At 37.4% G+C, this 18,253-nt stretch overlaps 1 protein-coding gene across 1 annotated transcript in view; it reads left to right on the top strand.

Moving 5' to 3' along the window:
- Positions 1-7,401: 7,401 nt before the first annotated feature.
- Positions 7,402-18,253, top strand: part of KIF6 (kinesin family member 6) — a 179,318-nt gene continuing 168,466 nt past the window's right edge. The window contains exons 1-3 of the mRNA XM_075147924.1: positions 7,402-7,517; positions 8,517-8,626; positions 11,902-11,976. Coding sequence (XP_075004025.1) covers positions 7,452-7,517; positions 8,517-8,626; positions 11,902-11,976 — 251 coding nt within the window. The 5' untranslated portion in view covers positions 7,402-7,451. The remainder of the gene's footprint in view (positions 7,518-8,516; positions 8,627-11,901; positions 11,977-18,253) is intronic.

The raw sequence follows: 18,253 nt of genomic DNA, 5'->3' as shown, positions 1-18,253 counted from the left end.
TGAGATCAGTGTACCCGGGAAGTATAATTTCCCTTAGTTTTAGCTATGCTATGCTACTTGGATTATGATGCAAACTTTTGCTTCCTTATAGATGGCTTTCTGTTCTTGTACAACTCTCTTCATCTCATTGTAGATACAAAAGTTTCTCATGTGCTCACCTACTCAAGTACTAGTCACCCCATCACCTTTTGATGAGATCAACTATTATCCTTCTGTATTTTTCTTAATTACTCACTCTCCTGTGTCTCTTCACTCTCCCTACACTAACACCATACTTCAGTCTTTTCCAACCAAATAAATAGGCAGACCAAAAAGCCCTCAAGTGGTCTGCTACCTTTGTTTCCCTTTGCCTCCAAAGTAATATTTCATTTTCCTCTCTCCTTTTCACTTTTACATTACTTAAAACATTACCTAAAAGCTTATTTTTACTGTCTGGAGTTCTCCTTTACACTTATATTCTAGAGCTTCCTTCAATATACCTCCCTGCATCATGCCCTCTATTTTCACTTAATGATAATTGTGAAACTGAAATCCAGGCCTTTATCCTTACCCTTTTGAACTACAAAAGTTAATTTTACTCCATGGTTGTAATCATCCTCCATCACATTGTTATATTTTCCTCCTACCTAGCCTCAATGAACGAAATCCTCTTCCCCCGCCCCCACCCCACACACAGACTCTCAGAATGCTGTTGCTAATATCATGCTTTCAGTTACCACTCTGATTATGCTGCAGGTAATTGTGCCTCCTCCAGTAACTCTCCCTTCTTTATTACATTACTTTGTTTATCTTTAAGGTCCTTGTCCATTCTGTAATACCTTATTCATGACCAAGTTGCAGATAGGTTTCTGTCTATGATCAAGGGATAGTATCAGCTTTATGTTACACTTTCAAACAAATCTTTCCCTGCTTTCTGCTATGCTAGTTTTCATTCCCGAAAAGAGCTCTTCACAAAAATCTGTAAAACTACATAACTGTCTTTCTTTAAATCCTCTTTACGGTAACGTCTGTACAACAGCTTGATAGGAGAATCCTGGCCTCTGACTATTGTGCTAATATTATCTTATCCATGTTATTTCCTTTATTTTCCTCTTTTCCTGCATTGCCTCCTGTCCTAAACGTGGATAGTAAGAGCTGTGTGGTACAGGGATATTTCTCCTTTTTTTTTTCTCTCTAAACTTACACAGTGCCCAACAAAACTTCTAATCCACGGCTTCAATTTCTAAGATTTATTATAAATCAATGATGACTAATCATTATGTTTCATAATGTTCTGTTGAAGCTAATGGGATTGTAATCCTTTTCAAGAGCACTAACTAGTTATACAATGACTATAATAGGAATTATTTGTTGAGAAAAACTGAACACAAGAATCTGAATTTCTCACCAGTTTTCAGATCAAAAAAACCCAAACCCCACAGCCTTTTCTACTCATGGTGACCTAGCATTTTATCTGTCCCTTGGTTAGAGACAAATCAATAATGGGCTTTGGAAGGTTTCATGACAAAATAACGAATAAGAAAAACTATAATGCTAAAGATAAATGTGGGAGAGAGGTAGAGAAAATTGTCCAGATAACATCAGCATTGCATTAGAAGTATGTTAATGTCTCCTGCTAACACTTCGTACATTGTAGTTTGCAACAAAGGATGCAGTTTACCATTTAGAGGATAAAAAAAAAAATTAAAAAAATACAAAACTTGGAAAAAAGATTTGTTGCCTGTTGCAGTCAGAGTCCTAGGGATCCCGAAATTTCTCCATGGAATTTTGTTTTACTCTAAAACAAACAAACAAATAAATACATATATGTGTACAGGTATACATGTACATAAGCCCTCAGGAGGATATTTTAAGATTTTCTGTCTTTGCTGAGTCTACCAAGGCATACATTTTTAGGAAACATATAAATGTGCTTGGTAAGAATGTCAGAACAGCAGTGAAATTTTAAGGTACTTTCCAAATGTGACTTTAACATACATGAAGATGTAGCACTGTTTCCTAAGAAACAGATTATAACAGTGGCCTAAAAGACAGAAACATCCCTGCTCTTCTCAGAGGGGTGGACTATCAAAAGCTGAACAAGGCTGTTTACATGAATTTACATTTTAACACTGAAACACAGTGAAAAAACAAAGGTTATAGAATTTTGGGATGATATCTGAAATATGAAAGAATATGGCCACAACTTTTTCACATTCCATTCAAATATGGAAACATAAGTTTCTATATTACCACACCTTTTACAAATAAATGTTGTACTTTTTCTGGCAGAGCTTATATAATATACTCAACAGATATTATACATAAATTTAGGCCAAGTTTCAGATCTTAAGTTCTGGTCATTTAAGAAGGGTTTCTGGTCGTGTAGAAGATACACATTTGGCACTAATGTTTCCAGGAGTTGGATGATGAGACAAACTCAGACTTTGGCAAGAGTTTTGGCCCTTCATCCTGTCCGGTTGATCTATGGAAAGATTTTAATGTTCTAACTTCTAATCATTATCTCAGCCAAATGACATGATAGTTGCCAAGAATAAGTAAAGTCTATGAAAAGTAAAATTTCGGAAAAAAAAGAAAGGACTTGAAAGTTTGGGCTATTATAAAACTTACAAAGCTGTTTATTTGGAAGCATATTAAGTTGCTAGGTGACATAATGGAGCACAAGTCCTTGACCTGCCAGCTCCAGTATATAATATGACCCGTATAATTTTTGTAATCGGAAGAAAACTACAACGGTAAAGGCAGACGATTAGTTGTGATGTTGTAACTATTAATTCAGTATGCAATGGCTGACCTTTTTAAAACATGTAACTGCCAGATCCTGTAACTCATACAGTCACATAATTGTTTCAAGCCTATAGGTTGCTCGTGTTCTGTGGTACACTTTCTCAAATACTGGAGCTGAAGAAAGTTTGACAGTTATATCTCTGAGGTTTAGCATAAATGCAAATGCTGAAAATTCTTCAAGTACAAGGTGATTTCCCAGGGAAAATAGAAAGAAGATCTTAAACACAGTAAATTCAAAGTAAACCAAAACTTTTCAGGCCTCCAGCATAAGATGCAATCTCTAGACCAGTACATTATTTGGAACATTTAGCTGCCACCTTCAGGCTCCATTTTCCAAGACTTTCTTCAAAGCTGTAGGAAATACAAATAATGAAAACAGTTCTTTTTGTTTGGTACTAACAGAAAGATGTTCTACAATTCCTGCATCTTTGTAATCAGCTCTTTACCTCTGATAACAGGCTTCTTTTCCAAACCTTAGGAAAATTTTAAAAGTCAATTTAGTTCTTTAGCTAAGCCTCAAGAGAAGATTTCTGTTAATCAGCAACTCTGTAGATTAAAAAAAATGGCTTTTGTTTATCATATTCCTCTTGTATCTTTCTACCTTATTTTCTCTTAGAGGTTGGAAATCTGCTGTTCTCTTTCGTTTTGTTTTTTGTTTTTTTTTTTTTAAGTGTGAAGTGTTGCTTCTAGCAAGCACTGGACATGGTGTATAGACTCATCACAGTGGGGACTCTAATCAAGTCCCTGTTCAGATGAAAATTAAGTTATATCACGGAATAGTAAAGAGATTGAGACAGATGTCTTAATCTCTCTTGGCTAACGAAAGTTTTGTGTTATTTGGGGTTTTTCATTATTATTTTGTTACTTGTATTATTTTTACAGCTTCAAACAAAAGAATTAGTTTAATTAATCGTTTAATTAGGTTTATAGTTTCTGTCCTCATATGTACCTATACATACTACTTTGATCATTTATATAACTTTTCTGGAAAAAGAACGCTACTTTAGAGAAAATTTCCCTGGGACTAATGCCTATGAAAATGTAGCAGTCATATTAATACCCACATTACTTCAGCAAATAAGATACTAGGAGATAGTAAGTATTATTACAAGATATTAGGATATTAGTTTTTTAATAGGTCTCCACATGTCTTCATTCTTAAATGCATATCTCTCAACAGTTGCAAAAATGGGAGCCTGTTACACTTAAAGAGGTTTAGATTGGACATTAGGAAAAATTTCTTTACTGAAAGAGTGGTCAGGCCTTGGAACAGGCTGCCCAGAGAAGTGGTTGAGTCACCATCCCTGGAAGTACTTAAAAGACGTGTAGACATGGCACTTAGGGACACGGTTTAGTGGGCATGGTGGTGTTGGGTTGACGGTTGGACTCGATGATCTTAGAGGTCTTTTCCAACCTAAATGATTCTATGATAGGGGGATGAGAAAGTACTCACACTGTCTTTGCCTTCTCATTCCTAGTAGGGTTCTAGAAAGACGTTTCAATGTTCTTAAAAAAGACTTTTTGGAAGAGAGGTTCTTGATTTCACCTTCTGGGTCAAACCTCTGCTAACATAAATGATCATGATCTCTTTCAGAACTTTATCATGTTTTCTCCAGTATCCAAAAGGACCAATGAAGCACCTAATTTTCTTCTGATTTCCAGTCTGCATTTATCTGCATTAAATTATTTCCATTTTTCTTATGTCTATTTTAGAAGACTCTTTTGCTTCCACATCAATTCCCCACAGTGTATTCATACACATGCATATACCCTCTCATATTTAGCCTTTGCTAAATAAATCAGGTTCTATTGGTGTGTTCTCTTACAGCAAAACCTCCATCAGCCTAATCATTCTAGTAGCCCTTGTATTCAAAAACTTGAAGAAATAAAAAGAACTGACCATAAACACACACAGTAAGTATGCTGAAGGTCTCACCAGGACCCTGTACAATAATGTGAATGCTTTGTTTCCTTGTAGGACACATTCCCAATTCATTGAAGAACCACAGCTGCCTTTTTTCATTGGCAGCTGTCATCTGGACTTCCACAACCAGAAAATCTTCTGACAATTCTAGCTGAATGGATTCCAGATTGTAGCAGAATGTGTTGTCATTAATCCTCAGTCCTACATGCCTGCCTTGATTTTGCAACTTACACTACATTTAATGGTTATCCGTATCTACTCCTCTAATACTCATGGTCATTCATCTTCTAAATACCTTGATCCTCTTCAGCACACATGACTCTCAGCCATTTAATTAATTAATATACACTCCCATTTTTGGCACAAAGTTATTAATTAAAATATTACATAACATCTGTCTCCTCACAAAAGTCTACTAATAAAGTCTACTAAACTTACAGCCTAAGAATACCCTTTTTCTTAACAAACTATAATAGATGACCTTTAACTAGGTTCTCACCCATCTCGTAATTCTTCCACTGATCTCCAATCTTCTGCAGTCAACATACCACATACTCCACTCAAGAAGATAAACTGGATAATTTTGGTGGCCGATTAATGATGCAGCTTTTGTTTTGCAGAAGGACCAGTAAGCCTGGAGAGTGCTAATTCTGAACTGGACTAACAAGCCGTTCTTGAAGGCAATAAATTGTGGAGCACAACACAGAAGCTCTCTAGCATTTTTGCAAGGACAGTTGTGTAATAAAAGGGGTATTTTAGAAGATTTAGTGAGTCCCTTCTGTTATCTTTGTTTTTCTCTTGCTGTGCAAGTGACCACTCTGCAGGTGGTCCAGGATTCCTTCTCCCCTTTCAGAAATTCAGACTGTGCTTTTATGCTGGAAGCAGCTTGAGTCTGAGATGGCTCATTGGCTTCTCTGTGCAGGCCATATCATATTCAGACTAGTCCTATCCAAACCCAGTTGGGTGTCTCTTCACTGCACCATTGGTTCAGAGTTTACAGTTCAGACTTTGTGTTGAAGAAGGACACCTAAACCCTTTGCAGATCAGATTTCGTCCCAAAAGCAATATAGTCTCATTCACCCAACTCCATATTCCAGCTACCGAACACCAGCAGACACAAAATGGCTTTCCACACGCTAATTGCAGTGTTTCAATGTCCACTGCCCAGTTACTTCACAATCCAGCTAAGCTGCTAAATAACACAGTTGACTATTACCATTTGCAGTTTTCCAAGAATACTGTACTCTCCTGCATCTGTTTCAATACAAAACCAAACAAAACAACAAACACACACAGCTCCTGGCCCTTCAATTAAACATCCCAGTTCTCTCAGAATTCTTGGACTGAAATTATCTACTCTTCCCTCTCAAATCCCTGTCTCCCAGACTAAATTCATTGAACTCTGTGGGTTCTGCTTTCCTGTTGGCTGCAGTTATTTCCTTCTCACGCTTCCTTCCTGTTAGTCACTCCTGCCTCTAACATCACCTTCAGCATCCCCATCCCAAAAATTTTTTTGTAGTTTAGGAGCAATGCTGAGAAGATACTCGCTATTTATTCCATTATCCCATTCCAGTGTCCTGTTTTTTCTTCACTCTCTATTTAATCACCAAGTAATATTTTCCACTTGTTTCCATTTTTACCCTTTTGACTTTTGCACTCGACTTCAGTTGGTGATTAGTCCTTTTCCATTTCATTCCCTGAAGGCTCACTACTTATGCCTCATATGCTTTCTGAGACAGTTATTTGTTCAGTTGGGACAGAAAACCTTTCCCCTACTGTTTTTCTTATTTGGAATACAAGTTCAACATACTTCTACCATATCTGAGTTAAAGAAATTTCTATCCTCCTCTGTAATCAAGTCCCTGATTTTCCACTTAATTTAAATTAGTGGACTTGTACTCACTGTAATCTGATCTTTACCACTATGTCTCACCAAAACTAAGGCCAAAATAGTATCATGTTGTTTGTGTGACTTTTCAGTAACCACTTCACAGAATAACAGGGTCCTACTATTACTTCTCTAGAAGTGCAGCTCTCGTAATAAGACAATACCCTGTATTTCCCTCTAGCAGTTTTTTCAGAACCTTTACTCCAACTCTTTTTATATTAGAATTTTAAAAATCGATGTCTGCATTGCACATAATCTAGGTATTTTCCCCCAATTTCGCTTCCAGATCTTTCAACTGGTTAACCACAAACACTTCTCTTGAACCAAGCGGCCTTACACGTGTGGTTTCAGCCGGAGGAGGGCCACGTGGACACGCAGGAAACACACAACCCCACCGATCTGGTGGGGAATTTCTGGTGTGCCAGTGGAGTGATCCACATGCGATATCAACACCGCACCCCTCGGTCGGGCAGTGTTTACAAGCTCCTTCTTCTCACACCCTCTGGGAAAACGGCTGGTGAGGAATTACCGTTAATGGCCACTCAGGCAGTCATCCACCTGCGGCGGGGGGAGCAGCCACCCCTTGCAGATGGAGCCCAGTTCCTCCTCCTCCTCCTCCTCCTCCTCCTCCTCCTCCTCCTCCTCCTCCTCCAAGCCCCTCCAGGGAGCAAACAGGCGCCCCGCCAAAGCCACCCGAGGGCGTGAGGTGACTCGGCGGGAACCGAACCTGCCTCACAGAGGCCCGCGGCAGTCGCCGCTTCCCTCCCGCCGCGGTGCACGCTGGGTAGCGTGCCGTGGTTACCGTTGCTAGGCGGGCGGCGCCGCCGGCTGCCTCGCGCTCGGCCGGCAGCGATGGTGAAGGAAACCATCCGGGTGTACGCGCGGGTGAAGCCGCTGGGCAGGCGGCAGCAGGCGGGGGTAGGACGAGGAGCCAGCTCCTGTGCTGCCGGGGGGTGGAGTGGGGCGGCTGGGGCGAGCCCAAGGACGTCCCGTGGGCCTGTGTGCGGCGGGGCCGCCCGAAGGCGGGAGGGAACGGGCAGTGAGCGTCCCGTCCCCCCACGCTGCAAGAGGCCCTGCCGGCTTTTGAGAGCTGGGGGGTTTGTACGTGGTCGGGTGCGGGGCGGAAAGCCACAGCCCTGTACTGTTCTCCGAAGCCTTGAGAAGTTAGTAAGATTACGAAGTACAGGAGCTTAGACTGTAACTATTGGGGGAGGGGGCGAGAAACTTCTTTCCTGCCTAGTTATTAGAGAAAGGCTCCACAGGGAAAACATTTAACGCTGGTCACTGGGTTTATGTGGTTCAACGCTGTTCTGAACCTTGGAGGGGAACGTGTAACTCCCAGTATTTAGCTGCCCTTGCAGGGGATACTAAAGATAATGAAAGCGTTCTTCAGATATCATATATTTAAGTCTCTTCATCTCTTCTAAGACTCATCTCAGTCTTGTCATTTTAAACCAGCTCTACTCATTCTGTAGTAGTCTTTCCTAATATATTCTTCCAGTTTCTTTAGAGGGGGCTGCAGTGGGGGCTGTGCTTTGTTTTTGATAGCAGCTCAGATATTAAAGTGGTTTAGTAAGCAAATTATGTCAAAGAGGCTGCGTTTCTGTTTCAAATCTTATTGTAGTGTTTACATGGTAACAAACAGGACAGTGTTAATATGTGCTTGTTTTGTTGTATAATAGCTGAAGGAGGATGTGCTCATGTATTAAGGGCTTTTGAAGTAGGCAGAACTGTTCTGGTTTGCTATGTTGTTTTGACATACTGATTAGCCATGGTACACAATGCAATTCTGAAATTTGTGTGAAGTTTTTCTTCAGGCAGTTACAGGTGCTAAGCTTACATAAGAAGTGTTATACCTAAGGGCTATGCTGTTCTATTGGTAAAATTATTTTTTTAATTCATACCCATGCTTATTAGATTTATTCAGTTGATAACGATGAGAAATCTCTGTCCAGTCTGGAGATTATCATGCCACATGATTTAGCAGATGGGTTCATCAATAATAAACGAGAGCGCTACAAGTTCAAGTAAGTAAAAGCCTTATCTTTATATCTTCTGCCTTTAGTGATGGATATCACTGTGTAGTGATACAGATCTATAGAACCCGGAAAAGCCAATTCTTAAAATCAAGTTTTGGTATAGATAGGTTTATTTTTATACAACTCCATTAACAAGAGGAATACTCCAGCATATTATGCTCTGCACCTGAACGAGTTTGATAGCATTTGATAAAGTTGTGGGGGGGTTGTCTATACGTTGCAAGTCATTATACATTTCTAAGTCTCAACTCAAAGATTGCATCTTCATTTATCAGTTCTTCCATTTTTACAACTTTTTTTGAATTTGTATATGAAAATTTAATGCAGATCTGGGTGTTTTCTTGTGATCTAATGAGTTGGCACAGGCTGGCTAAAGATGTCTTGATGTAAAACACACTGTTTAGAAACTGCGTTTCAGACAACCAAAACACAGTAAAGAAAACCAGAGATTGTTGAAAGAAGCAAAACCATGGTTGTAGAATGTAAATAGTTTTTTAGAAACTAAAAATAAGTACTAGCAATATTAATCAAATATTTTTATCAACAGAAAACTTGGAGGCAACATTTTAAAATTTTGATGATGAAGAAAGCTAGATGTATAACCACCTCTAATGACTAGGTTGAGATTGTCTTTTTCCAAGTGGAATAATCTTTATTTTTTATACTACCAAATCAAGTAAATTTGTTGCTTTATGCTACTAAAAAGGAGAGCCTCAGATAAACATCTGCAGCTCTGACTGATGTCATTTTACATCAGCTAAGGAAATCTGTTCTGCTTGGGAAGAGAGAAGCTGCTCTCTCCAGCTAGATTAATATGCGAAACTAGCTTAGGTTGCAGATGCCCAGGCCAGCTGTAATAAACACTGATATTTTTTTCTGACTTTATCATTTATTTAAAAGTGATGGATTTTGAGAAACACTGTGCCTTATTATTCTTAAGACAATGCAAAAAATAATGCTATGGAGCAAGCATTTCTTTTTCCTCCATGAAACTTACACTTTCATGCAGTCTGTCTATCCTGGTCACCTCAAACTTTATTCTCCTTTGTTCTTACTTTCTTATATGGGAATCAAACACAATTGTTTGAATGACTGATTAAGGGTTAGCAGGATAGAATATATGCCTCTATACTTTGTGTATTGCATTGTCTGTGATGTTGTACACACCGCATAATCCCTTGCAGTCCATGGTGCCTTTCTGTATACCTCGTGTCCGTAGTGCCTTTCTATATACCCTGTGAAGTTCTATGTCAGTATACAGTTCCATATAGGAGGGACAACTCAGCAGGGCAGAAGCAGTCCAGGAGGTTTTTGGAGTGTATTAATGACAACTTCCTAACATATGGTTAAAGAGCCGATGATGGGAGAAGCTCTGCTGCACCTCATATTTGCAAACATGGAAGAACTGATCAGGGATGTGCAACCTGGGGGTAGTCTTGGCTGCAGTGGCCATGAGACAGTGAAATTCAGGATCCTCAGAGAAGGGAGCAAGGCAAAAAACAGGATCACAACCCTGGACTTAGGAGAGCAGACTTTGGCCTGTTCAGGGACCTGCTTGAAAGAATCCCCTGAGACACAGACCTGGACAGAAGTCCAGGAGAGCTGGCTGATTTTCAAGGATCACCACCTCCAAGCTCAAGAACAGTCCATCCTGATGAGCAGGAAATGGTGAAAAGGCAGAGGGAGGCCTGCGTGGATGAGCAAGCAGCTCCTGACTAAATGCAAACATAAAAAGGAAGTTTACAAGAGGTGGGAGCAGGGTCAGGTGACCCAGGAAGGCTGTCCTAGAAATGGGATCAGGAAAGCCTAGATAAGTGCACCGTGGGGGGTGTTGAAAATGAGCTGAGCTTCTGGGCTCAGAGGGTTGTTATCAGGGTACAAAGTCCACCTGGAGGTCAGTAACTAGTGGTGTAATCAGTACTGTGATCCAATACTGTTTAGCATTAATGACCTGGGTGATGGGACCGAGTGAAGCTTCAGCAAGTTCACAGGCAATATGAAACTGGGAGGGATGGTTGGCGCACCAGATAGTTGTGCTGCCATTCAGAGGGACCTCAAGAGGTTGGAGAAATGGGCCAATAGGAATCTTATGAAGTTCGACAAAGTGAAATGCCAAGTCCTGCTCCTGGTGAGGAATAACCAGGACAGGCTCACGGTTGACTGAAAGCAGGTTCGCAGAAAAGGACCTGGAGTCCTGGTAGACAAAAAGTTCAACATGAGTCATCAATACACCATTTGCAGCAAAGAAGGCCAACAGCCTCTGGGCAGAGTGTTGCTAGCAGGTCAAGGAAGTTGATCCTTCCCTTCTAGTCACCACCAGTGAGATCACATCTGGAGTTTTGTGTCAAGTTCTGGGCTCCAGCAAGGGGACACGAGAATGATTAAGGGACTGGAGCATCTGACATGTGAGGAAAGGCTGAGCAACCTGGGACTGTTTATCCTGGAGAAGAGAAGTCTCAAGGGAATCTTATCAATGTGTATAAACACCTGATGGGGAAGGGGGGGAATAAAGAAGATGGAGCCAGATGCTTTTCAGTGGTGCCCAGTGACAGGACAAGAGCTAATGAGCACAAAATGGAAATACAGGAAATATCAAAAAAAACTTTTTTATTGTGGGATGATCAAATACTGTAACAGGTTGCCCAGAGAGGCTGTGGAGCCTCCATGCATGGAGATACTCAAAACCTGACTGTACAGACCTTGCTTTAGCTGACCCTCCTTTGAGCAGGGCGATTGGCTCAGATGGTCCCTTGCAATCTGAAGTATTCTTTGATTCTGTAAGACAACTGCAGATATTTTATGTAGGAAGTGACAAAACTTAGATTGAATTAAATATCTGCTTGTGACTTACAGTAACTGTGCAGCAGAATGAAGGAAGTAGTTATGAAAAAATGTGAGCCTGGCTATACTGGTGGGATGCTGTATTTGGTTATAGTGTAATCTATTTATCCAGGTTTCAGTGTGGTGCCAGTTACAAACACTGATTCTCTTGATAGATTTAAAATACGGTTTATTTTTTTCTAAGCCACATCATTTTATCAGAGGATTTTATTGTACAGATTTTGTCAAAGCAGCACTGTGTACAGCCTATTTATGTACAATAGCACAACAGCACGCTGTGGTTAAGACTACAGGGAAAACATTGTACTAAGTTATGTAAGCCTAATGATGTAAACATTGACTATTACAAACACAAACAAAAATGTATGAATCAAGTAGTGTTTTAAGATTCTGAGCAATTATTATTTGCTTAATATTTTCAGATTTCAGAAAATTTTTGATCAAGAGGCAAAACAAGATGTGGTTTTTGACAGCATTGCCAAACCAGTAGCAGAATGGTACGTTGTTGATCTTGTGAGTAATCGGGGTAACACAGGGTCAAAAATAGCTTTCATTGTATTGCTTAGAGGGGAGTTGGCAAGTGTTTGTCTCACTGTTGTAAAAGTGGATTGATGTTTTAATTTTCTAAATACTGACATGTTTTAACTTTGGAGATATGCAACAATCCCCTGAGAATTTTATTTATGGTAAGGTTCTATTATTAATTCCTAAAATAACACCGCTACTGTTTCCCCTTTTGTTGCATAGCCATAGAAAGCCATGTCTACTTAGCTTTTTATCTATAATGTAAGCTCACTTCATTGCATTAGAAAAGTATTCCCTATATAGTTCCATAAAGGGCTAAACCTAACGAAAATCTTAGTTTTCATTAAGTTAGAGACACTCATGAATTAATACCTGTGGAGATATTACCAAATTTTGCCCTCATTATTTTTGTCTTAATGTCTAGGGCAGTGATTTTGGCACTGTTTTTGTTTTTCTCCTCCATACAATAATCAAACAATGCTCATATTTTAGCGTTTGCAAAGACAAGTATTTAAGACTGATGTAGAAGCCCTCTTCATTCATTGTGTGGATTGAATACCACTCTGAACAGGGTGGATTTTCCAATATGCCATTCTCTTTGCCTAGCTTAAGCCCACATTGCTGAAGTTAGTAGTTTCAGTGGGGGAGAAAATCCCACACTGGAGGAAGCAGAGTTTCTGCATAATGTTTGTTTGTTTATCAAACTTACTGCTCAGAATCCAAACCTGTAGTGAGTGGGAAGTATTACTTCAGGTACCAACTTTTCTCATTCATTGCCTGAACCATCCGTTGGTTTAAGCTATGATTCTGCAAATTATTTTTCAGCCTATTGCACTGCCACGTGTTTTGCACTGTAGGAAAACAGACATCCTCAGTTGGACACTTAGTGTTTCTGAAATTGTTACTTGGAAGTAAAAATATACCTAGCTCTTTCCAGTTTCATTTTCTTGATTTACCCTCTATTTTCTTAAAAGTCCCACGTAAAGCAGGAGGGTACTTGACAGTGAAAATGAAGAGCTAGTGAATTTGAAACTTCATTAGAAAAAGTTAAATAGGCTTTAAAAAAATGTTGTTATATTATTCTTTTACCCAAAAGGGATTTCTTTGGTTATCTGACTTTATAACATATAGCTTCAGGTTAACTCATTTACTTAACTTTAAGTTTTGTCTTTAAACTTTCTGAGTTTAATGGTGACTACAGACAAAAACTTCTGTATCTTATTTGACTCTGCTTGGAAAGAGAAGGGTTAAAACTCTCATTGTTATATGCTATGGATTGAATTATCCTCAACAAAAACTCAGAGTATCAAAGCTAACTAGCAACAGACTGGCTGATTTTTTTCCTTTGGCGTGTTTTGCTAGAATATGGAAAGGTTTTCCAGTTGAATAATTCACCTATACAGTGCTCTAATAAACAGGAAGTGGTATTGTTTTCCTTTGTTTCAGTGTTGGCTGATACAAGATTTTTATACATTGATTTGCTTCATTATGTAGAGTTTAGTTTTGATTTTTAGAGATTTTTAAGTACTTAAATGCTATTAAAATCAGTGGTGTTTAGGCATACAATTATCTCCAGATAGCTGAGTCTATAACGCTAAAATTGATTTATAAAATCATTCTTAACTGCATCAAGACTATTTTCATTGAGTGTTATAACGTGTTAAAACTTGTATTCTAATTGATGTTTTTATTTTTACTGATAATATTGAAGGATAATTTTGCTTGTGTTTTTTTAGTAGAGTAGGCAATACCTGAATGTTCCTGTTTCTCATCCTCTTCCTTCATTTTTACGTTTTCTTAGGCAAAAATACGTATTTCAAAAAAAAAAACCTTCATAGTCATGAGGTTCCTTGCCTAATGGAGTCCTTAACTGTGCTTGAAATTTATTCCACCCTATAGTTAATGACTCAATTTTCCTTTCCATTGTGGGACAAAAAGAATTGCCCTGTTACTCTGAAAGACCACAGTCTTTTATAGCACAATGTTCTTCACTATTTGTTTCTTTCTAAGTCAACTGTCTCTTGCAGGGAAGAACTGTTGAAAATGCACTCATTTCTGTTATTGGAGTCACTTTACTAAGGGAACAGTTTTTGTATATTGCCAGGAAAAAGAAAGTAACAGGAAAGTATCAATGAAATAGTTCAGTAACATTTTGAGGCTCTTTGCCATGCAGGCTTACAGTCATGAGAAAATTCAGTTAGACTTGAATGCTCAGAAAAAAAATCTTGGGCATTGTTTAAACTAAAAACAGCAATGCAGTGTTCAGGATTCTAAAATCTTTCTAGTTTGTTCTTAGATGGATGGAAATTGGATGCAACTTTCTTTTTTCTTTTTCTTTTTTTTTTTTTTTTTCTTTTTAATTGTGCTTCCTTTGATGTTGGGCCACTACTTTTCTCTCTTTAAGTCCAGTTACATTGTCATCTTGCCTGTGGTTTCAGAGGCACCAGACATGAGTTCATTTAATTTGCTTTTTCAGTCAAAAGTGCCAGCCTCTGCAAACCATTATAAGCATGTGATTTGCTTGATTTTTTTTTTTTATTATTTTGTTAATGCTTGAGTCATCTCTTACTTGGTTTCTTTTTATTATTTGTTTGTGCTTTCCTCTTTTTCTTTTCATTTTAAGTATATATTCTTGATATTTTTTTCATGCAGAGCCAACTTGATCTTTAAGAAGCAGCACTAACTCTATTACTTTATCAAAAAATAGGGAAAAGAAATAACATCCTTCTTTTACAGTTTGCTAACAATTCAGCATTGCTTTACTCTAACAACAGAACAAGGTTACTCTTATAATGCTTCAAATATCAGTGTCATGATGATGAATGCAATCAGAAATTAAATAGAAAATCTTAGTGCTTTGGAATTAGTTTTGTTTTAAGTTCTAACATGGCCAGTGTTTTGTCTTGATTTATTAAAGAATAACATTGAAAATGTTTTGTCTTCAGATGTATCATGCAAATAAGAAACAGCTCAGCTGTTTATAAACCTAATGGCAATCACCTCTGGTTTTTTTGAAAGATATGATAGCCTCCAGGTTAATACTCCCATTGCCACAGATTTTAGTTTCTTCTCGTGTGCTGTGTTTATCCTAAGAATTAGCATCTGTAATATACAAACTACTTCCCTTTACTCTTTTCTGTTTTTTTCTGCTGCTTATTCTTACAGAAAATGTAGTCAAAATATTTTGCAGAACAGCATCATTACAACGTTGACTGTATTTTGTAATGTCTCTTTCCAGTTTTAGAAAATATTTCACCAGTAATTGAAAATGTTTGGAAAACATATTTACATCATTAGGTTGCTTTGTAATACAAAGCCACAGGATGTAGCCTAAACATCCTAATAGGACATTTCTAGCTTTACTGAATATGCTCATAGAAATCCAATGACTATTCTTTGCTTTTCTGCTATTATTTTTTTCTTCCTGTTTAAGTCTGTGAATAAGATGATATAATAAAAGTATTTGGACCTGCTGTTTTGTGGTTTGTTTGGGGTTTTTTTTTTCTCTCTCACTAACAACTCAGGGATTTGCGTTTTACTATGTATTCAAGGAAAATAAAATAGCTACAAGTTTCTTCAAACTAATGAAATTTGAGTAGTTTGTAAAGAGATGCTAATTTTATCTCAAATTGTGCTCTCATTTTGACCATCTAAGCTAGAGTAACGTTGAATGTGCTTTACTTTCACTGACTTTGATAGGATTGTGGATTAATAATCACTCTGAAATTTGAACCATTAGGTAAAAAATTGCTTGAAACATGAAATCTGACTTAGTTTACAAGGTTTTGTAATAAATGAATTATTTTATTTATTACAAATAAAAGGTTCCAAATAGATTATGACCTCTGTTTTTGAACATCACAGAGTAAAAGAAATTGAGAGATCCTTAAAAACTTTAGATTCTTATTTCTGAAATTTTTTACTTTTAAAGCTTCATTACTTTTAAAGCTAATTATTAGGGACAGATAAAAGTCATACCTTTACATCTTTTTACAGCAAAAGGAACATTTTCTTTTTTATTTTTTTGGAAGCCCTTATCATATGCAATACCTTCGTATAAATTTTTCCTAACAAGAAGAATGTGGAATTAGTGCGGCTATTCCTTTGATAGTGCTTAATATGCAGACTTTGTCATGCTTCGAAATGTGATGTAATTTGTATTCTCCTTGTGATGTAGACCTTAAATTGTGAAAAAAGAAAAATAAAATCCCCATCTGAAATCTTACAATAATTTGATTTTACATAGGGAAATATACAGCTTTTTTAGCCTTGTCATAGGTCTTTCAGAACCTCCTTAATTTAAATTCTTGTATGAAGTTATTATGCAAACTTTGGCTTCATGCAAATATTTGGCTTTTGGGGAAAAGATCATTGCTGTGCAACTGGAATTCCAGATTATTTTTTTAGTTGACTTTATTTTTACTTTCATATAATTTGAAATACAAGGTCTTTTTTTGAGTATTTAACAGTATAATTATACATGTGCAACATGTTAGATGTTTAAAATAGTTTTAATAACATTAGTTGTAAGAGTACAAACTGTTTTCAGGAAAATTTCAAACTACAACAGCAGGAAATATATGTGACAGGAAAACAGAAAAGTAAAAGTCAGTCACAATTATTTATTCATTATGTAATAGCCAGAACTCACCATTAAATTGGTTATTTGTTGTTTTGCATCTCAAAAAAACTTATTAAGAGCTATCTTCCACTCTAAACAAATTACACCTCAAAAGAAGTGTATAGAATTCATCCTTTTGAGGGGTCAAATAAAGCAGGTTTTTTAATGAGGAGACCTGAAACACGTAAAGGTTCCTTACCTGTATCTCTCTGCTTCAATGAGGAAATAATCTGAATTAAGTTCCTTAGAAGATGCACTAAACCTTCATTCCTACTTGCACTGATCTTACCTGGGCATTCCAAAAATCTTGCTTATATCTATGTATCTTCCTATACATGTGTCACATATAGGAAGCTGTTTCTCTGCCCTTTTTACCCACATTCCCTTCCCCTCTGCCCCTCCTTTCTTTTTAGGCTTGTTTAGTGGAACTGCAACATGTTTCCTCTGTACTTTTAGATATTGTTGGCTGGTACAGCAGGTTGCTGCGTACCTTAATAAGGAAGGATTGTTTCCAATGCAGTGAGCTCAATGAAGACTTGTACAGTTTTGGTACTGTGATGTCAATATAAATGTCAACTCACTTAAGTTGTAATATAAAAGGATTGAATGATCAAAGTGTTGTAAGACCGTTGTGATACAAGTCAATTACTTGCTTTTTATAGCCCTGGCACAGTGATTCCCCAACCAGGTTAAAATCTCTTGGTATCATCAGCACAATACATATTTGCTACCATAATCAAAGCTGGCCTTTCTATAAAGACTTGTTAAATCTTCATGCTAATATCATTAAAATGAAGAATGCCTAGTAAAACAACTATGCTCTAGTAGTGGAGGATTTTTTTCTGGAATTTTGTTAAGGTGTAAGCATCAGGCCTGTAAGCATGTGGATTTTCTAGAAGATAGTCCTTGTTAACTAGTTAAATGATAGGCTTGTATGAACAATTGTCCATTCTGACCTGGATATATTTGTGACACAGTGTGGGAAGTAGTGGCTTGGCTCATCTGCAGGCAACCTTGCATCACAGCTGTATTATTGCTAATGTGGTAATTTAGGTACAAAAGACGTGTAGAATCTATATATAGTAAAGGACGCTTATTTTTTTGGATGTCAGCTTGAAAAAATGTAGCTTAAAATTTCCCCTAAATTGAGAAATTGGAGCAGTAATGCTAGCGGTTCTTCCTGAAAGTGTGTACAATTATGAGGCAATAGAGAGTGAAAAGCTTCATTAATGTTTCATCTCAAATGATTATCAGTTGCTCATGTTTATTTTGACTGAAATGGCACAGTTTGGAATTGTTCAAGAAGGCTGCTTATTATAGGTTATAGTTTGATAGCTTTGATTCAGAGTATCTTTGTGTCACTTATCTTCTGCAGTGTTTATGATGGAATTGATGGAATTCTAAATACATGTAGGTATTTTAGTTAAAATAAGAAATTGTATTACCCTTTTTTTTTTTTTTTTTTTTTTTTTTTTTTTTTTTAGGAAATCCCTTTTGAAATTTCTAAGGTAATTTCTAAGCTTTCAAAAAAACAGTTACATGCACATTTGGAAACTGGTGTTGTTTTCGAAAGATAAGGCATTACCAAATCCAAATTAGATTTGTTCCATGAATCTGGCAAAGACATA

The sequence above is a fragment of the Calonectris borealis genome, chromosome 3, assembly GCF_964195595.1.
Source record: "Calonectris borealis chromosome 3, bCalBor7.hap1.2, whole genome shotgun sequence".
Taxonomy (NCBI): Eukaryota; Metazoa; Chordata; class Aves; order Procellariiformes; family Procellariidae; genus Calonectris; species Calonectris borealis.
Note: the sequence above shows the minus strand (reverse complement) of the source record. Positions and strands in the feature narration are given on the sequence as shown.